Genomic DNA, 22,005 nt, shown 5'->3' with positions numbered 1-22,005 from the left:
GATACTGCACTAAGTGTCGGATTGGACTGTCTTTGATATGCCAATCAGTGAGATCCTTAGAGGGGGTCAAAACCTAAGTATGTTGGGACAGTCCGAGAATTCATCTGAGTGGGTGATCATAGTGACGGGATCAACCCCTTTGTCGGACAAAATGAATGATCGGGGATGCACTCTCTCTGATGGAAACCAAAACTGCCGGCAATTAATTTCAACCGTTGAAATTCGTTTTGCAAAATATATTTATATAGAGATATACATATATATTATGGTTTCAAAATGTTTGCAAAAGGTTTTAATTCTCGGGATCCATGTGAGTAGAGAGTGCAACACTGTACCTTGCAGTCGAGGGAGAGGTCCTCTCTTGTCAGGTAGTGTTTGATCATTATGGGCTAAGAGGTTAAGTGTAAGACCATTGAAGGTAATTCCTGATGGGCTAATCTTGTTTCTGCCCATAGTCCTTGGGATTTTATAAGGTGGCTTGACCCAGGAACCATTTAGTATAAATGTTGGGCCCATTAAGAGCCCATGGTGATGGACTCAGGGGTTCACAGTCTCCTACAGTGAATTTGGCCAGGCCTTGTAACAGAGACTGGGTTGAACCCATGTGGTTGATGTGTAAATCAATGTTTGGGTCCCACGCCATACAAGGATACCCAACTGGGCAACAGTTTGGACGATATGTGAGCACATAGACTTAATGGGCCTAAAGCCCAATTCGAACTGATTTAATTTGATTAATTAAAGAGGGGCAGTTCTGGAATTTAGATCAGCAGATAGGATAAGGGATTATCCCTATCCACTCAAAGAGTCCAGATCCAAATAGAGATTTGGATCAGGAAACTCTTAATTGGATTAGGAGGGTTAATCTTTATCTACAAATAAGATAAGGGATTATTCTTATCTCTTAAAAAGAGTCCAGATCCAAATACAAGATTTGGATTAGGAAACTCCTAATGGGATTAGGAGAACCTCTCTTTAAGGCTATAAATAGAGGAGGAGGGCGAACCCCAATTCACCCAATCAGATTACTGATACAAGAGAGAAGACAGCATATAGTTGGACTAACGCCATCTTCTACTCTTGCCTTCTCCTGCTATTGCCGCCATTGCCAGTTCAATCTCCACCTATAAGAGCGATCAAGAAAGATTTTTTATATCAGTTTTTGGGAGAAAAACTGATCTGAAGTCGTGCTCACTCGCCCTCCATCAAATTCTTGGTAAAGGATTAGGTTCTTGCTGAACAACCACCTTGTTGATTCTGCTCCACCCTACGCTGTGTCATCTTCAGTGGGAGCAGTTTTTGGTGATCTCCTTGGGCGTGAACACCTTCATTGAGAGTTACTACTACTCTGTATCAGGAATATCCCTCTCCTACCTTTTGGTTTCAGACCTGGTCCGATTAGGTTCAAGATTGATCATTGAAAATATAGTTTTCTAAAATAGGGAATGTGATTCCCACATGGGAGAGAGAGAAATTTTTTAAATTTCACTCAACCTACCTACAGGGTCCGGCCATCCATATGATGGATCTCTCATCCCTTCGCCCGCCCCGTTGTCCGTTGCCATTTCTAATCTTGAAGCTTATTCGATATTTGGGTTTTGGTTCAGTCCTTACATCAATAGACGATAAAGTGAATATGGTCCCCAAGTCCTCAATTCTAGGGTCTAGACCCTCCAGACTCCACACTTTAATTGACAAAGAAAGGAGTCGTGGCCCTAGTAAAATATAAAAGAACTCTTCTATGCTTGGATACATGGTTTTAAAAAACGATCTGAAACGTCTAGTTTGAATCGATGGCCTGTTTTAATAAATAATTAAAAATAAAAATGGCCAAAAATCGTTGAACGGGATTGACAGGTTGATAGTTCGATTATCTAAACAAACAGATCGTTGACTAAATCAACGCTTTTTTGGCCATAGACCAAATTTGGGGTAAAACATAACTATTTGCCTGAACGATTCCCGAGCTAAATAGTCCAACCATCCGGGTCAACAGTGATTCAAAAACCATAATTGAACATGGTCCCAAGTCCTCAACTCTAGGGTCTAGACCCTCCTCCAGACTCCACACTTTAATTGACTAAGAAAGAAGTCATGGCCCTAGTAAAATATAAAACAACTCTTCTATGCCTGGATACATGGTTTTAAAAAACGATCCAAAACGTCCAGTTCGAATCGATGGCCCGTTTTAACAAAAAATTAAAAATAAAAAATAACCAAAAACCGTTGAATAGATTGACAGATTAATAATTCGACCATCCAAACAAATAAGTCGTTAACTTATTCAACGGTTTTTTACCAGAGAATAGATTTGAGGTAAAATAGAACTATTTACTTAAACGATTTTCGAGTTAAATAGACCAACGATCCAGATCAACAGCGATTCGAAAACCATAATTGAACATGGTCACAAGTCCTCAACTCTAAGGTCTAGACCCTTCCAGACTCCATTGACAAACAAAGAATCATGAATCATACATGATTAGAATAAGAAAATTAAAAAAGAAAAAGAAGAGAAAGGAAAAATGAAGAAGCTAGGTGCATGCATTACGCGCTACGCCACCAACCCATATCATTGAATGCATTTACAATTTGATTGGAGGAGGCTCAATTATTTGTTTGTTGCACCTGTTTCTATCTTATCATCAGTTATCACCACACCATCTCTCTTTAATCAGATCACACCACCCTTTACTTGTCCAAGCCTGTCTCTGTCCCCTACGAAGCGACTCATTAAATTGGCATCACAAGTACGTGGGCCCACACCCACACGCTCTCATCAATTCCTGGACCTCACACCCCCGCCCCCCCTGATCTCTCTTATCAAAACAACAATAATTCCTCACACCCCCGCTTTCTTATTACCTACAAACAAGACACTGTTCCAACTCTCGTACAAAGCCAAACCACCACCACATATAATTGAAAACAACTTCCTCTCTTCTTCTGCAGTTCTGCTTCGTGGAGAATCAAACTTGCCACGTGGCATACAGGTAAAAAATCTTGTGATATCATCATCATCAACTTCCTGCTGCAGCGTGTCAATGTCACAGACTCACAAAAGAAAGAACAAATAAGAGGTGGGCCGCCCGTGTTTTGGGGGGACTTGACTCTTGAGGCATGTGAACCGGGTCCGGCCTTTTCTGTGCGTCCCAATCCCACCAAAAAAGTTAAAAAGCTTTTTTAGAAGCTACCAACGTATAATTGGATTATGGGAAAGCAAAGAACAAAAGCAATTTACGACCTTCGCTTTCCATTAGAAAAAGAGAAAAGAGAGCCTTTTCATCATCCAGATGAGTTCGTGCTTTTCCCCAAATAATGCGCTCTTGAGCCGACATGCATGCACTTTGCACAGAGAGTTGAACATACAGGCTTCTTGTTTTGTTGCTTCTTAGACTCTCTCTCTCTCTCTCTAGAGCACTGCAATTAATTGGTTATCCAAGGGCAGGGTCCCACAGACCAGAAGAAATATCTTTTCATCAGGCAATGGCAACCCTGGGATTAATTTCAGGACAAATCTGCTCTGGCCAGGTGGTGTTGGAGGGAGGAATCCTCCATGTCTAAGGAGGTGTGTGAAGGTGCAGTTTGATGGTGGCTGATGACAATGGACAATTCAGTTCAGAGCCGTCTGATCACTGTGTTTGATTGAAATCAGAACATGGTTTCATCAGTTTGTGAATAATCAAGGACGGTTTGTGGTGGATCCCACACATAGTTTCCAGTTTCCCCATGCGATATGGGCCATGAACTGATACGTATGCATGTCCTTTGCACTGTGAAGCAATACCCACCTTTCCATCTTGATTAATTCAATAGCAACAACATTCACAGAGAGACAGAGAGAGAGATCAGATATATCATATATATGAAGTTATGAACATTCAAAGTTACTGTTTTTCTGATATTGTTATCAACTAGAGAGGGTAGGGAGGGGATAGACATAGCCTTTGCATTTATTTAATTATGTGCTTCTTGATAGGCTATAACTTTTGTATTAAATGAGAGTGAAAAAGGAGGAGAGAAAGCAACTTGGGCTTTTGTCATCTCTTGCCTCCCCTTTATTGGGACTCTTTGTTTCCATTTCTTTATCACTTTCTCCCTAACTCCTTCTGTTCCTTGCCGGCCATCTTCATTGTTTCCCATCTCCCTCTCAGCTGTGTCTTAATCAGGTTTTGATATACTTATAACCAAACCAGAAACCAAGAACAGATAAAAACCCATGAGAGAAGACTCTGGTGTAAGAATGAACATGTTACAAGAAGGAGAAGAAGAAGCAAAAGAAATCCATAAGAGATCTACAATGAATTCTCCTTGTGAGAAAACTGATTCCAAGACTTCAAAGGAGAACAAAACAGAAAACCAAGCATCCAAAAGAAGGTAAGTATTTTATCTTTCCATTTTTCAATTTGAGAATTTACTGACCTAAGTTCTTACTTGATATTCTGCTTGGGTAGCTATTGGAGGATTTGGTCAGGCTATATACTCCTTTTCTTTCTTGTTGGGTTGTTTGAAATGTATGCATGTCTTGTAATCATAATAGGAAAGTGATCCAGAAGACTGTGGTCACAGTGAGGATTGAAGAAAATGCTGGAGGGCAGAAGAATGAAGGTCCACCTTCTGATTTTTGGTCTTGGAGGAAATATGGACAAAAACCCATCAAAGGATCTCCTTACCCAAGGTATCTAGCTATACTTTCCTTTGATTCTCCACTTCCTTTTCCCCCCTTCTTAGGATGCCTTGGGAGGGAATGCTTCCCAGAGTTCCTGTTTTAGGTGGTTTTACTTTTATCATGCATCTCCTATTGCTGATGTATATGGCTTTCTTTTCTTTATCTTATTCCCATTTTTCATATTTTCCTTTTTCCCTCCCTTCTCTCACCTTTTCTTTCCAAATTCTATGAATCTCTCTCTCTCTCTCTCTCTCTGATTCAAGGGTCTTTAGGGAAAAACAAACAAAATACAAATTTTGGTTTTTCTTTTTTTATGATGTTTTAATTTGTTTCCCTTTCCAATGAATTATTGTATTCTTTTGTACTTGGAAACATAGTGATCAATGTTAAATTCATTTTCTTTAGCCATGTTTGGTAGGCATAATTTTTACTGATTAATTTCCATTTTTAAGAATTTTTTTAGTTTCTTCTCCCCCTCCTTTGATGCATGGATAATCTATTAGTTTCTTTATTCTTTTTTAATAAACTAAACCAAAAAGATCCTTGAATCATTACTGTTATATATTCTCGTCCAAATCTCTCCTCCTCTCACATTGAAATCACCAAATTTTCTCTACTTTCCACAGGGGTTATTACAGGTGCAGCACATGTAAGGGTTGCTCGGCAAGAAAACAAGTAGAGAGATGCAGAACAGATGCTTCAATGCTCATCATAACCTACACCTCCACCCACAACCATCCAGGTCCAGACGTCCACACAAACCCAAACCAAGGCCAACCAATCCTCAGCACTCAACCCACAGTAGAGGAGAAACTACTCCCCTCTACTCCACAGCAACAACAACTAGAGGAACCCATAATTGCTAGTGATGAAGATACCAGCAAAGACCATCTCCAACACTTGCAGTCTTCTCACAATTGCTCTCAGCTGGACATCATCACCAACCAGGAGGAAAATCCTTCAACAGTAGATGAGCAAGAGAAAACCCATAACCCATTAAGTTTCCTCTTCCATGAAAAGCCTCTCTCTTTCTCACCCCTTATGACCTTCTCCACCCCTAAATCTGAAGAAAATGACTTCTTTGATGAGCTCGAAGAATTACCCATATCTTCATCTTTTACAAGCATCATGAGGAGCAGTTCCTTTGACGAAAGGATCCTTATTCTTCCTTCTTGAGAGGATATCAGTAAATGTGGTCATAGCTAGAAATTCTTATTTCTCACATATGATACACTAAATCATTTCTTATTCTTCCCCAATACCTCTCTCTCATCAGTTTTGGTTCAAACTTCTATACATTTTGTTACATAATTGTTTTCTGATTTGTTAATTTAAAGCGGGCGGATCAGCCGAGACAGATGATATCGTCTCTGGGCTGAGAAAATATATGGATGTGATGATGTAAACACTTATGGGTTTCTGTGGATTTGGCCAGGATTAAAACCTAACACCCACAAAGGTCCCCAAGAAGAAGTTGAGAGAGAGAGAGACTGTGAAGAGTGAGTAGAACGTGGTAAAGGTGGAGATATATTTTATTGTTTTTACAGTTCTTCCTCATGGAATCTCTCTCTTTCTCTCTCTCCCAGAAAAAAATAATAATAATAACACGTAAAGACGACTGACCTGCTACATGAAGATGATCCATTTGACGAGGAACCTTTATGAATTAGGCATGTGATGAAACCATTCTTGTGATTGTCATCTGATACATAGTGCTGTTTGGCTGAAAAGAAAACCTGCTAACGTGTGGGAGAAAATAAAATGAACAGCTCAACCCAAAACTTTCTTCTCATTTGGTGTGGGACACTCCCAATTGATTTATATTATATCAATATTAGGGTGTAGAGTTTGCTTCTGGACAGAGACCAACAGAAAATGCCAAAACAATGGTAGTTGAGAGCAGAATTCCTCCATGAAAATTCATGGCTGATCTGAGTATGCTGTTAGCATAGAATCTCTCGCTTGTTTTAGCGTGCGATTCTTATCCATCTCTTTGGGAACTCCATTTTAGAGACATGAGATTAAAATAACAGAGCTTTAAGATTCCAAAGCAATTTGCAGAATGATCGAAGCTAAGAAGGCAAGAAACTGTAGATGGTAAAAAAAAAACAATACCCAGAATTTCGAGCAACTTCTTGGTGCTTATCCAAGGTCTTAATTTGCGCACTACTAAATGAGACAAGTTCTGGAATCTGAACCACAAAGCTGGTCCTTTTACCTTGATGAGAAGGAATTAATGATGCATCAATTGTTGGAATCTTGACGGGTCTTCCAAAATAATATTAAATGACAGGCGGCCATCGGAGTCTGTTTAATTTCATGGATAGAGATGATCAGAACAGGCCCACAGTCTCGATCTTGCTGCTCTCGAAATAATAATAAGCTTCTTTCCAATGTAGTAGCTTTTTCTCTACAAATGGGTTGGTTGCTCCTGCTGCCTTCCTCGTGTATTTTTACTACGCAAGTTTGTTTTCACTTTTCAACAGATCTTCTCATAAAAACCGGAAAATGCTGTTAACCAAATCGATCGGTTTGGTTTTGATTTGTATTTCTGAATAACTGGATGACTGGTTCAGTTTTTTAGTTAACTTGGAAATATCACATATTATCTATATGTTATATGTATTTATAGTATTTATAATATAATATCTATATTTTTAATATATTATAATGGTAATTTGATTTTAGCGCCCACCTCTAAGAAGGATCATACGGTTTGGTTCAACATCAAGGGGAAGGGGGCGGGATAAATACATCTGAGGAATTAATAAATGAATTGTGAGGTGGAGTGAATGTAAAAAGGCCTATATTATAAATCATTTGTTTGATTGAGTGTTTTTAAGCGATTTCATCCATCCTAAATGCATGAAAGCAATTTTTGGAGGAGTCATTTTGATGTGTCTTGCAATGAAACAACATTTTCTTTTTGGATTCTGTAGTGTTTAATAGTGTTTAATGGCGTCTAGCTAATTGGGATTAAATAATAATATAAAAGCCCCGTTCGCTTTTCGGTAAGTTATTTACCCGGATAAGTGTTTCTCAGGAAAGATTTACCCGAGTAAGTGCATTTACTCATGTTCTTTTATTTTTCATGTAAATAAGACAATGGCCATTTTAGCCATAAAAATCCATTATTAAAAGGAGCATTTTTGTCCCATTCAAGTGTTGGCAATTTTCTCCCGTGGTGGGAAAGTTATTTACCCTGGTTTGCAGCCAATTTACTTAATCCTTATATTAGATTGAAGTGGAAAATGACAGTTTTGGTCTTAGCATCTGTTTGGACCAATTTAATATACAGAAAATATAAATGGAAATGTCACTCTTGCCCCTAATAAAGCATAGGCAACAATTTTTTTCTATCAATTTTATTCTCTATTTGAAGAAGGAAGACATGATATTGTAAATTAATAGCATGGGATGCATTGTTTTTTTTCTTCTTCTTCTTCATTCTATTGAAACCAAATATTCTGTGGTATATCTGAAAATCAAACAATAGTTCATTTTAAAAGCCCGATATAAAGTGCAAGGGTACTTTCAGATTAAAATACCAAGGCCCATTCCCTGGAACATTTTTCACTCAGTATAGGTGGTCAAGTTACCTTTTTCTAATAGCAATATAAAAGATTCTTGATAGAAGGTCGATTAAGTAAATCAATTGCAAACTATAGGGGGAGTTTTAGTAAAATATAAACTATAGGGTAGTTTCTAGTAAATCTATGATACTATAGGGGTGTCTTAATAAATGACCCAAATATAAAATATGCATAGAATCTGAAAATACTTATGGAATTCCAATGTGTGGTCTGTCTTAGAATGGTAATAAATTAATAATACCAAACATCTCCTTTGTTCTCAATTGCCTATTTTGCTTAAGTGTGCAACTTGGGTCGGGTTGGCCCGAACCAAGGTTCAAAATATCGATACGCCTGATACACCGGTATGGGCATATCAGGCGAATCAATACAGCTTTTGGTACTTTTTTTATTTTTTTCGGCAACTGGTTCAGGGAGCCAATTTAGGCCTCCTTCACACCCTGAACCGGTCAGACCCCCAATACACCCACTGTAGGGGCATACCAGAGGGGTCCTTGAACGATACGTATCGGCCGATATGGGCCGATACTTTGAACCTTGGCCCGAACCCAACCCAAAAAGGTCAAGTTGGTGCTCGGGTTTGGGTTTGGGTTGAAATTCATGTGCCCAACTTTACTTCAAGTTGGGTTCGGGTTGACTTCTTGGGCAACCCGACCCAACCTGAATGCAACAGTATATTACATTCATATATAAATATATGTTATATACATGATATATCATACATTGGTTTGTTTAGATGGATGATAGTCATATAACCCCCACCAAATACTGTCATGCCATTCTTTTAAGATAATCACTTCACTTAATCCCAAATGGAAAGATTAAAACCTTAATAACATATTTTATGTTTTTTGAAAATTTTATTCTTCATCTCCTCTTTGATGTCTTCTGCCTATAGATTGTTGCCCATAAAAGATCTATCATAAGTCATAACTCATAATAAATTATAGTCATTTCAAACATTTATTTTTTTCAAATTTTATACTAAAAGAACTAATAAAAACATCAAAAACAAATATTAATAAAACATAAGATTAATATATGTAGTAAAAATTGGGTTAAGATCTGAGATTGAGAAGTTCTACGAGATTTTAAAGAATGGGAAAAAGGTTGGGTTGGGTTGGGTTGGATTAGGGTTGAAGGAATTTTTAATTATAGTTAGGGTTACGAGTTTAGAACTTAGGGTTGAGCTAGGGTTGGCCTCAACCCGACCTAACCCAGCCCCACCACCTATCTATTGGCGGGGAGGTATACGAAGGAACAAATCAGTGGATTGAGAGAACCGGGCTTTTCCAAAGAATTACTGCAGCTTTCCCACTCCCTTTGATTATCATATACAAAAAAGTATCTTCCACTTCCCTACCAAATCTCTCTGTATTCTGGCACATAAATGAAGGGATCGAAGAGATTATGGCAGATCATGTTCACCAAGAAATGACCCGAAATTTGATCTTGGTCTATTTGAGATTAGATTGTTCCTTTTAATCGTAATCAAAGAAGTTTTCTTGTCTCAACAAACAAACGAGCAGCGTTTCACTTGCAGTGCATTATAAAACCAAACCAAACACAACTGCAACCACCAACGAACATACTTTAGAACTCTTGTTTTACACCTTGTTCCACATTGTTTAGAAGTTGCATCCAGCAACTTCTAGAGTTGCAACGTAAGCCCCACAATCAACAGCAACTTCCTAAAAAGTGAAAACACTTGTGAGAAATCGACTTTCCAGTGAAAGTAGTCTTAATAGCTTTTTCTAAGAAGCGGCTATAGCTCAATCAACGCTGATTACTACATTATAAAATGACCCTTGGACATTACTTCAAGAAGCATGGCTTTCGAATTGAATAAAGTATGGTTTTCAAAAAGATAATAGAGCAACAAAAGCAAACAGGGTCAATTCCATAGCTGAGATTAATGCATAACATTCATAGACGAATGATGCAAGCCGAACATCTAATTCAATGCGAGGTTTATTAGAAAATACACAACCAATTTCAAAATTTTAGACTCTTTAATTCCTATAAGCATAATAATAAAAACACTTCCATCTTTTGTTGTGCAGTAGGGCAAAACAAAATGAAACCAAGTGCTGGACGCAAGTATTAAGAGTTCGGTTCATATTTCATTCTCCACATCAAACTGAACTGCAGCTAATGAGCTACACCTGGATGCGAGTGGCTACGTCTTTGGGCTATATTGCAACTACTTATATTGGCATGTTAAATCTAAAATCTCAACTTTTGTTCACATTTATTTTCTAGAAGGTATACTTCAACATTTAACAAGCAAACCAAAAATACCATTGATCCATGCAGCAGATATAACCATAAATTTTGTCTAAAATTTAATGTTTTAGAATCATAATTACATCTTATAATTTATAAATATGCAACAACGGTTTGAGTTGATTATTTGAAAGTCTATTTATGGAACTAGTGAGCCCAGATCACTTGAAAGCAAAATCCATGTAACCACCCCCATACAAGCAGAACCATTCGGGCCACCGATTTTCAGGTCAACAGTTTGACAAATAGCCCATTCTAACAAAATAAAAATAAAAAACAATAAAAACCACTGAACTGGTCAACAGTTTGACCACCCGGGTTAGCGGGTCGCTGACCAATTCAATTGTTTTTAACCAAGAATCAGGTTTGAGATAAAACAAAACCAGTTCAGTTGCCTGAATAGTTCCCGGGCCAAACAGTCTTGACTGTCTAGGTCAGCGACAGTTCGAAAATATTAGAAAATATACAAAGAAAACACCCACAAAAACTCAACTACAATAAATAAAAGTACAGCGGAGAAGCATCTTAGTTGGCTTTGCCCTACTCAACAGCAGTGGCAGAGCAATTACCCAAAAAAGAGTGCTCCCGTTATAGTGTCCGAATGAAAATTGAGGTATAAGTAACGTTCTTAATTTAGCAAATTCCGGTCCAGCAGCACTTTGGATATGACTCCATTATGGCAACTCAATGCTAAAATTAACAGGGGATCTGTGAATTAAACACGTTTTGATTCTCCCACGTTCCCTGCTTATGCTGCTTCTACACAAACTCACCATATTTTATTCTTATCTTTTTCTTTCTTTTATGCTGCAAGGAAAAATATTTTATTGATCGATCATAGACGGTTGTCTAGATTTACAATGGATAGACCATGCACAGCACCAATGATGCAGCTGATTTTAAAACTTGTTATTTCATCCTTTGACCAAAGATTAGCAAGCTATTGTAAGGACAAGGACAATATCAAAAACTCACTATTTTCACCCTGATAATCAAAACTCTCCCTCTGAGAAAGGTGTGAAGTTGGACGAGGAACCCATCACTGATCAGCAGAGGCAGCTAGTGGTTGTAGGGCTTTGAGAGGATTCATGATGACACCATCTATTAATCCATACTCTTTGGCTTCTTTTGCACTCATGAAGAAATCGCGATCAGTATCTTGGTTGATCTTCTCGAGGCTTTGGCCAGTGTGGTAGGAGAGGTAGCTATTCAGATTAGCCTTGTGGTGCAGCATTTCATTCGCCTGAAGAAACATGGATAAATGGTTATATAAGAATCAAAAAGATATTCAAGCACAAGAAGCCAATTCAGGAATTGCTCCAGTATTTAGAGATTGTCATGGTTTTACTCTCACTGTTCACTCTAAACCTATAATACATGGTCATTATACAAGGGCTGAATTATTAGCAATCTGCACAGATTGAGACCGGGCAATTTGCCTCAACTTTAGAGATCTAGTCGTGGGAGACTCTAAAGTGGCAGTGAGGTGATTGAAAAACAATGTGGAAGGATATCTGAAATATTGACATATCATGAAAGATGTGCAGTCTGAATAGGAAATTAAGAGCAACCTCAGCTGGGAACACCAACGGCTTAGCTGATGCATTGGCTACACGAGGGATTATCAGAAGCCAGCTGTATTGGGGGATGATTTCTCAGGGAATCTTCTGTAAAATGGAATAAAAGAAAGATAATCCAAGGAATAGGAAGCAGTAGCATGCCTATCAATAAGGGGTGTTTGGCAATTTTTGTAATTTTGTTACATAACTCATTTTTTCACTATAATCAATAAAATTGTGAGTGTTTCCAATAAGAAAGTGAATTGCATTGAATATACACATGTATCTCACTCAGTATAATTGGCATACTACGTTACTTGGCCCAATGTTAAAGTCTTGGGCTGACAAGTGAGAATGCAGATTCAAGTCTGCAGAGGCCATTTTCTGCAAGAAAGTGCCAAAGACATGGCGTGTATGACTGTATCCAGTTCACCACCCCCAAGACCCCTGATAGCAGGGCCCAACATTGAGTAATGGCTTTTCAGTGTGCATATGACATTAGACATATTTGTAGATCCATTATAATAGGAAATAGGTTTCCTGACCAGATCAAGTAGGGGAGCTCTAAATTTACTGATAAAAAAAAAGGTAGGGAAACTCTCAAAATACACCACCTATTTCTACAATGAGGAATAGGTGGCTGATCTAACCATCCATCAGACAAAGGACATTCTAGAATGGCATTTATCAGACAAAGGACATTCTAGTAGTTTGTTCAATTTCGTGCAGTTTGTCTAAGTTTCCATTTTTTTAATAAAAGATGCCCATAAAAGGAGTTTTAACACGTAGCAAGATATTTTGGGCCAAAATTTTTCCATGTATATAAGGGGATGTGTGATGATAGGGATCCAGGTCCAGGGGCTCCTTTAAAGCCTCAAATTGAATTGCCACATGGGAGTTTCCTAGGTTGTTTAGACTTCCATCACTAAAATATCCAATTTGCATACCTGTTCACATTGTAATATACTAAATGTTACACAGTTATAAGTGGGCACACTTGATTAGTCATTATAATTTTGCATACATGCAACTTTACTATTCACCAAGTCAATACAATGTAAACCACTAGAAAGTTTTCAAATTGAGCTTGACAGGGTGAATTGCCTGGCCTGGACCAGAGTTTTCACTAGGGAGTGCAACTTGGGCAGGCTCGGGTAGGGATTTTGTTAAAATTTGAATCCCAAGGCAGTGTAGAATCTTCAAATCGGTTACCCGACTTGCACCCCTAGTTTTCATACCAAATCACAGTTTGGGCCTCCTGGCCCAGCCTTGCCTAAGAGCCTTATTTATTCAGTGTTCAGCCCATCCAGTAAACTACCACCGCCAAGATCAACCCTGCATTTTTGGAAATACAAATTGGTTTCATTTTACATGCATGTAAAATTCTTAAGCATTACATATAGGCATGAAAGTTTGTTCAGGTTGTCCGCTTCAATTTATTAAAATATATTACCATATCAACTGATTATAATCTACTCAAAATATTATGATGTGTAGGTCCTATTCTTTGCTCTTCCAGTAAAAAAGAAACAAGTTGGAAATTCATGATTTGTAACTACTACTTTGTCAGCCCATTCTTCCCATTGATTCCAGTTTGTGTTCATTCACAGATTAAGGTAGATGAGCAGACAAACAAAAATCAGATTGGTTCACTATCAGTGATCACTTTGGATAATGAAAGGGATAGATTTGAGTTGGAAAGTATGTCTAAGGGGTAAGGATGGAGACAGGTTTGATAATGAAGAAGAGGTAGACTTGCATACTCCATCTCTACTCATAGTGAATTTAGAGGAGTTATATCTGGACTCTTCAGTAAAATGTGGGTTTCAAAAATTGAAATTATAGAATTATGCCTGTATATGAAAATGTTGATCATCAGTTAGAGATTGTCTAAATGATATTGATAATATGGTGATGGAGGATGGGGGAGGGGAGTCTGAAGGTGAGTCTGTTTTGATCTATCATAAGTTTAAGGTAGTTAAGTATGTGGATATCAAGAGAGTGGTTGATAAAGAATTCAATGTGTTTTTTCGTAAGAGGACTTTTTTGTGTGAAGAGAAGCTGGGTTCTAAGGATTGATTAGTGTTTTGAGTCTGAGAAGTGGATAATTGTTTTGAGTCTAAAGGGAATGAAGCAAAGAAGACTGTTTTTGAAGAAGCCTCTCTGGGCAGCAACTTTCATTAACAACATATTACTCAGATTTATTCTACAAGTTATCAAGAACATAATATCAAATAAAATGTTTTTTTTTTGATAAATAACAACTGAGCATGCCAAACATGCCAAAATGTTAATTGAATAACAGCTGAGCATGTTAGTCACATGTATGCCATACATACCAACACATGAATGGAACATAACAACCTAACATGCCAAAATGTTATTTAGATTATTTAGAACAAATGGTGATTTATCAGAGATATTTACCTGGATGTCTATATCAGTCTGCCCACCTTGAGCCCCTCCAAGAGGTTGATGGATCATTATCCTTGAGTTTGGTAAACTATATCGCTTTCCTTCATTAATTAAAAATTTCAAGAGAAAAAGAACATGTTTAGAAAAATCATAAATCAGGAAAAAGGCATAATAAATGCAATCAACCAAAAACTAGATGTCAACCACTTGTAGGGAGAGCAGGATGTATAGGCTACCTTTGGTGCCAGAGCTAAGAAGGAAAGCCCCCATACTGTTCACAAGGTCATTATCAGTATATTAGTTGCAAATGATCAAGTAAAAATTATTAAGCAGACACACCAGTCTAAAATAGAAATGTCATTACAGTATAATCAAAATGTCAATTAGCCATCAACTAGTTAATTGAGGGCCACACAAGCAGCTTTACTAACTAGTCAGACAATATTCATGATGCAGTCACTCAGGATGATAAGGATTGAATAGGTTAACTAGTTGACTACAAAGTTATGTTAAAAGCTTTATTTCTTCAGGTTTATCTCTTGTTTTGAACAATATTAATATATATATATATTTCTATTTTGTATATGAATGTTGTTGCTTCAAACATTTATGATTGATCATGGTTGGCTGATGGTATACAAAATTGAAACAAGGCATAAAGATAGTGGAGGAGAGGTCCTTTCAAGCTTCCTTCCAATTAGTGATGTGTTGATATGGGGTTGCCATGAACAAGGCTGTAACTCCCATCCAGCCTAACTTTTTTACTGTCCAAATAAAAGTTCACAAACTAAGTGTTTAGTGTCATTTTTTGTTGCATACTAGCGGGGACCCATGGGATGCACGGGAAAATCTGAAAGATTTAATAATTTTATTTACTATTAATTAATATTAAATTAATAATCAAAATTTGTTATTAATTAACTAAAAGTATTCAAAATTATTGTTAATATCTAAAATTTTAATAATTGTATTTTCATTTAATGTTGATTTACAGAAAATAATTATTGTTAATTTAATATGAACAAATATTTTTTAATAAATTTAGTTTTCTTAATAATTTATAGTAATTTTAATAATTGTTATTATTTTTATTATTTTTAAATGAAATTTTGATTAATTTTAAACAAATAAAAAAAAATTACAAAAGCTAACACTTTTATTAATTTCACTAATAATTAACAAATATATAGGAATGACAACAGGGTGGGTTCAGGGCGGGGCACCCCATCCCTGTCCTTGCCCCATAGTCAAGACACTCTACCCCATCCCTGCCCCGGTCCCAGTGTCAGACGGGTTCAAGTCAAGGCAACGACTCCTCAATGTCGGGTGAGTTCAGGGCAAGGCACCCCACTCCTCATCAAGGATGGGGAATCCTCAAATTTCCCCGCCTCGTCCCCAATATTGAGCAGGTTCAAGCAAAGGTGTAAATCGGGTCATGCTAGGCCGATCCTTAGGCCAGGCCAAGCCGTAGACCGAGCCAGGCTATGAGGTCCATTTAAAAAAAAAAAAGAAAAAGATGTTTAAATTTTTATTTCATATGATTTTTGATGTATACAATTGTTTATATATACAATTAGACCTATTCATGGGCCAGGTAACCCGACAGCCTGGCCCGGCCTAACCCGTTATTTTTCAGGCTTGGACAATTTCAAGCTCATTGGCTCAAGTTCGGCCTTTCACAAATAAGCCCAACCCGATACTATTACATATATAAAAAAGTACTTATATATAATAAATATAGTGTATATATATACTTCTTAAATTATTAATAAATATCAATTTACTATTAGGAAATATAAATTAGTTTATTGATTTATTAAAAAATTACTAAATTAATATAATATTAGTTTATAAAAGTATGCTGAAAATAAGACATTTTGTGTAAAGATCGGGCTTTGGGCTCGGGCTCAAGCTTCGGGCTTTATATAAGGGTTGGGCTCAGGCTCAAGATCTAGGCCCGATGATCAGGCCGGGGCTCGGGCTCGGGCTTGCACATTTTTTTTTGATAAAGAGGCTCGTGTTAATTATAAAACTATGATTTTTTACAAATTAAAGTTTTTATTTAATTATAGTCTAGTATAAAAAATATATAACATTTCTATATATATATATAAATTTTGTTATTTAAATATTATATAATAATATTTACCATATATGCATATAACTTCCAAGAGCTTATTAGGGGTTGTTTAGCTTGGGCAATCCGCTAAAGCCATCATTGGACTCCAAAAGTTTGATACCCAATTAGGCTTCGGATCTGATTATCCCTGATAATGTGTGGGCATGGTGCAAATCTTAGCTAGACCTATCTCAAAAGAAAATAGTTGCTTGAGCCTGCAAATTTAGATCTGATCGGGTTAGATTAAGTTATAAACAATTTGTTATTTTTTATTAGTAATTATTAAAATAGGGGTTGTTTAGCTTGGGCAATCCGCTAAAGCCATCATTGGACTCCAAAAGTTTGATACCCAATTAGGCTTCGGATCTGATTATCCCTGATAATGTGTGGGCATGGTGCAAATCTCAGTTAGACCTAACTCAAAAGAAAATAGTTGCTTGAGCCTACAAATTTAGATCTGATCGAGTTAGATTAAGTTATAAACAATTTGTTATTTTTTATTAGTAATTATTAAAATATTATTAGCTATTAAAATATTGTAATTATTAAATTACTGTATTTATTTAAAATACAGTAATTTCTGGAAATTATCATATTTTCAGAAATATTGCTAATTCCTTGGCTAAAACTAATTAAATATACCTTTTTGGTAATTAAATATGCCTTTTTGGTAATTAAATGTAATTTTCTACTATTTATAGGTTAGATTATAATTACTGTTAATTACAGTTAAAAAATAATTATTGTTAATTATATTACTATTAATAATTAAAATACATAATTTTTTCATTATTATTCAGTAATTTTTGTATGAGTATTTTTCAATAATTTTCAGTATTTTCATAATTAAATAACTAAATAAATACCATGGTTAATAAAAAAATACAGCTGTTTTTCAATAATTTATGGCTTGGTATTTTTTTAATAAATTTTGTTATTTTTTAATAGTAAAATACTATTAATTGTACTTTTTAATTATTTTCAGTAAATACCCTTATTAATATAAAATATTGTTACTTTTCAATATTTTTTTAATTATTTTTAGTATTTTAATTATGTTTAGGTTTTTTCAGAATTTTTCAGATTTTTAATTATTTTCGGATTTACTTCTTTGTTTGGGTGCAGGTGGACTCCCCCATTAAATGTGCAAAGCTTATTCACTTCCATGCCCAACTGCTCAACAAAAAGGGTAAAGGTTATGTGGAGATATGTAAGGGCTGCAGTTTGTTGGACTGTTTGGGAGGAGAGAAATTTGCGGATTTTTCTAGACAAAGAAAGAAGCTTGGAAGTAATATTGGAGATTATTCACATAAGGGTAATACATTGGTTAAAAACTTAGGAGCTGTTTGCTGAGTTCTCGGTTGATGTGATGCTAAGGAATTGGAAGGAAATTGCAGAATCAATTTCAAGTAAGAAAGCTTCAAGTTCTTGTTGGACCTCCCCACCAAGCAGGTTTATCAAACTGAACTTTGATGTAGTAGTTTGGGCAATCTAGGGCCCTTTGGAATAGGGGGAGTGATAAGAGATGAAAAAGGGAATATGTTAGCTATGTATTCTGGCCTAATTGGGGTGGGAGATTCCTTGAGGGCTGAGATATTAGGAGCTCTTGAAGGAGTACAAAAGGTCAAAGACATGCATTTCAAGAAATTGATCATAGAAGGTGATTCTGGAATTGTAGTGAACTGGTTAAAAGAGGACAACTCCAAGCTCTGGAACTACAACAATGAAAAGAGGAAATTTAAGTGACTGAGCAAGGACATGGAAGTTAGATGTACATGGATAAAGAGTGCAAACTCATTGGCAGATGGCTTAGCTAGGCAAGGGGTGAACAGAAACTCTATTTTTTGGCCTGTTTTGTAGTTGGTTTCAGTTGGGTGTACTTTAATGTACTTTGATGTATTGGGGAGTTAAGTTTTTTTAGCTCCTTATTTCTGTACTTTCTCAATTTTTAATAAAATGCAGTTATTGATAAAAAAAACATTAAAACTATCAATTAATATTTTTTATTAGCGTTTATTAAGGTCTCAACTTATAAGTTATCTAATAATATTATTAAAACTATCAATTAATATTTTTATACTTAAATTTCTTATTTTTTGATTGTTTAACCTCAACCTATTTATATTATTTGATTTATATCATGGTTTTCAAAACCGGACCAGAACCAAATCGGAAAAATCGGGTACTGGTTAGGTGACCGGTTCCACTTTACCCCAAAACCGCTATTTCGCCAAAAACCGTTGATTTGGTCAGCAAACCGCTGACCCGGGCGGTCAAACCATTTGAACCATCTAAGCCGAACGGTCAGACTGTTTGACCCGGGAACCGGACCTCTAACCAATTCGTTGTTCAGTTCGGTTTTAAAAACCTTAATTTATATTATTACTATTCTCTCTTTTAATAATAACATGCATTAAAATAAGAGGCCTTGGAGAACCCAAAAGTCTCTCTCTCTTAAATGTCATTTTTAAATGTAATAATAACATGCATTAAAATAAAAGGCCTTAGAAAACCCAAAGGTCTCTCTCTAATAGTGTACAGCTTTATTAATCTAATCAAGATAAGCAATGATTACTGTTTTATATTTTTAAAACAAAAGAAAATAAGAAAAAATACAAAAAATGGAGAAAATAGATAAATATCTTCTCTCAAAGGAGAGACATGCTGACATGGGCCGTCCAATTTTAATATATATATATATATATGGATTTGCAATCTATATTTACTTATTTAGGTTTAGTTTGGGAACAGTGCAAATACAAATATGTGCAGTGCAAAACCTTGTATATGGTATTTCTAAACCTCCTATTTACACTGTATATATTTGTATTTGTACTCTTTCCAAACTGAGCCTTATGAGATAGCAATCTCCTAAATCTATCTAGAATAAATCCTTTTTTCTAGTTGACTAGTTGGCACCTAAGGACCAACTAGTCATTGCATCAACTAGTGCGGCCAAAGTCACTAACCATCACTACACCACATTGAAAACATTAGGTCTTTTACATAAGTGGGAAAGCACTCATAATACTAAACAATTAGAAATCTGAAGTGTAGCATGTGAGCTAAGGGCGTCATTTAAGAAATAGTTCTATTTATATGAATACATTGCATGTTTAATGAAGAAAATATGATTTTTTTTCTCAATAAAAAGAAAAAAAAAGCAAATGGAAACAAAAACATAACAGATGGAATAAAAATCTGTGAGCAGTAAGTGGCATGATTTGAATTTGATAAAATCTAGAACAAATAAGTCTACCTAGCTGCCAGTCCGACGCAGACAGTTGAAACATCAGGTCTAATATGCCTCATGGTATCAAATATGGCCATACCTGCCAGGGATTGATGCAGTAAATAAAACAAATAAAGCCAAGTTCTCCGTTTGCAGTTTGAACAGATTACCAAAACAGTTACATAGAAAGTATGAAATTTGTTTTTACCAGCTGTCACTGAGCCCCCTGGAGAGTTTACATACATTACAATATCCTGTCAAAAAAAGTGAAGAAATGTATTAACTAGTGTATTATTAATTGCTAAAAAGGAGTAGAATATTGGGTTAAAAAAATAACAAAAAATCATGTGCAATGCAAGGGGGGAAAAACTGGAAGTTTGAAACGGAGAACCATTCAATCGTATGACACAAGAAACAAAAGATGCATCTCTCTCTCACACAGAGACAGAACCAGAAAAAATAATTAAAGAAAAAAAATGCAAAACCTAAGAGTAAAACCAGGACAAATGCTTTTATTGCTGTATATTAAAGCTTGAAGTCTTGAAGATAGTAGAATGATATAAACAGGGTAGGCTTAAGAATATCACCAGAAGGCATTTGAATTCAAACTTAATTGAAACTTTCCCATGCAAAGACAGATAAAGTGGACATATTGTTGAAACCCATCTTCCATGTTATTACTCTTGCATACAGTTAGATCTCATCTTCAAGTTAAGCCATGCTTAAAATTTGCAATTAATTCAAGAGATCCATTCAAATCCTATTTGCCAATTAAACTCAAATTTAGACAGCCTCTTCCAAAACCAATAAAGAATCCAACAAAAGTGCATTGAAAGGAAACAATGAAATAATAAAAAAGAAAGATTTGTTTAAAAGGCACCAGGACGACTTGATATGTAGAAAGCACAGCAAACCAAACAAAGAAAAGGATAAATAAGAACCTTGTTGGGGTCTACAGCATCGAGATATAGAAGTTGGGCGACGATAATGTTGGCCATGTCATCATCAACAGCTCCACCGCACCGTATTATTCTCTAAATTCAATTCCGCAGCAATTCAGAAACCCGACAAAAAAAAGAACAAGAAAGATAAAAATTGTAACATGGACAAAGCCCGATTCAAGATATTACGTGTTGAAAGAGCTGGCTGATAACACTGTGGAAACGCTCTTGAACCATAGGCGGCGGACCCTGTCCTCCTTGTGCATAAGCAGGGAAGTATGGGGAAGATGGAACTTTTAAATCGTCCCTATATAATCAAACAATAAACCTCTAACCAAAAAGAAGGTAAATAATAATCGTAAAACCGCACTGGATCAAGAGAAAGTTGGAAGGGAAAGATACCTAATAGACCAAATCCCTTGCCGTGAACTCGGCTCCGGCGCCCAAAATCCATCGGAGTAAATGGCCTTGGAAACCGAACTCCTTAATTTCCTGCATAGAAGAAGAATCTCAGAGAAATCTCTGAAGAAAGCACGAGGAGGAGAGAGAATGAAACAAAAGAAATACCTGCTGGGGCGAAGAGGTTGGAATGGGAGAAAGAGCTTCTGGGTGTCAGAACGGGAAGTAGGGTTAGATGAAAAGAGGAGAGAGTTGAATCGGAGAGATGAAGTCGACGTTGCGACGCATGAATGCGCCATGACTACTACTACTACGGTGACCTAAGTTGGACAGTCGGAGCCTTTCTGCTGCAAAATGCCTCCGCTCTCGGAACACTGGATTTTGTTCCTGGGTGAACTCTCTACTCACAACTTATCCAGTAGACCAGTAGGTCCAGTACCACTAATAAATCCCGAACCGAAGTTCCCAACCCAACATTCGCCTAGGGAGGTCGAGGGTCAGGTCTCACTTTAAGACCTGTTTGTTTGCAAACCAATTTTATTTGCATTGGTGCAAAAAGTATGGAAACAAAAGTGCACTAAAATCTAATTTGTATTTTTAGGTAGGGGTAGATATGAATCTAGCTTGTTACCATTTATTGTAGCTTGGCTCTTGCCTCGTGAAAATCTTGATTCAGCTCCATTTAAATTGGGATTTCGTTCAAGTCAAATAGTTTATATTTATATATATATATATATATATATAAAAGAAATAATTTTATATATATATATAATTTTTTATTTTTATATGAAG

General features: G+C 36.3%; 2 protein-coding genes across 3 annotated transcripts; one reads left to right on the top strand and one right to left on the bottom strand.

Annotated features, from left to right (window-relative positions):
• Positions 1–3,990: 3,990 nt before the first annotated feature.
• On the top strand, positions 3,991–6,226 carry LOC104605070 (uncharacterized). Its single transcript, XM_010269687.3, has 3 exons — positions 3,991–4,377; positions 4,541–4,678; positions 5,296–6,226. The coding sequence occupies exons 1-3, from the start codon at positions 4,220–4,222 to the stop codon at positions 5,843–5,845; spliced, it is 846 nt and encodes a 281-aa protein (XP_010267989.1). The 5' UTR covers positions 3,991–4,219; the 3' UTR covers positions 5,846–6,226.
• A 3,587-nt stretch (positions 6,227–9,813) lies between these two features.
• On the bottom strand, positions 9,814–21,636 carry LOC104605069 (ATP-dependent Clp protease proteolytic subunit 5, chloroplastic-like). 2 transcript variants are annotated; one of them, XR_736524.3, is made up of 10 exons: positions 21,382–21,636; positions 21,217–21,306; positions 21,004–21,121; positions 20,815–20,907; positions 20,082–20,127; positions 19,901–19,973; positions 14,759–14,793; positions 14,535–14,623; positions 11,524–11,791; positions 9,814–9,953 (listed from the first exon to the last, which is right to left on the bottom strand). XR_736524.3 is itself a non-coding variant. In XM_010269686.3 (9 exons), the coding sequence occupies exons 1-9, from the start codon at positions 21,510–21,512 to the stop codon at positions 11,588–11,590; spliced, it is 879 nt and encodes a 292-aa protein (XP_010267988.1). In that variant the 5' UTR covers positions 21,513–21,636; the 3' UTR covers positions 11,326–11,587. The 2 variants fall into 2 exon arrangements, 1 of the variants encoding a protein (XP_010267988.1); XM_010269686.3 differs by lacking the exon at positions 9,814–9,953 and having other exon boundaries at positions 11,326–11,791.
• Between the last annotated feature and the right edge of the window lie 369 nt (positions 21,637–22,005).

This window comes from Nelumbo nucifera, chromosome 4, assembly GCF_055504915.1.
Source record: "Nelumbo nucifera cultivar China Antique chromosome 4, China Antique-T2T, whole genome shotgun sequence".
Taxonomy (NCBI): domain Eukaryota; kingdom Viridiplantae; phylum Streptophyta; class Magnoliopsida; order Proteales; family Nelumbonaceae; genus Nelumbo; species Nelumbo nucifera.
The sequence above is the reverse complement of the archived record's forward strand: the minus strand, read 5'-3'. Positions and strand labels throughout refer to the sequence as shown.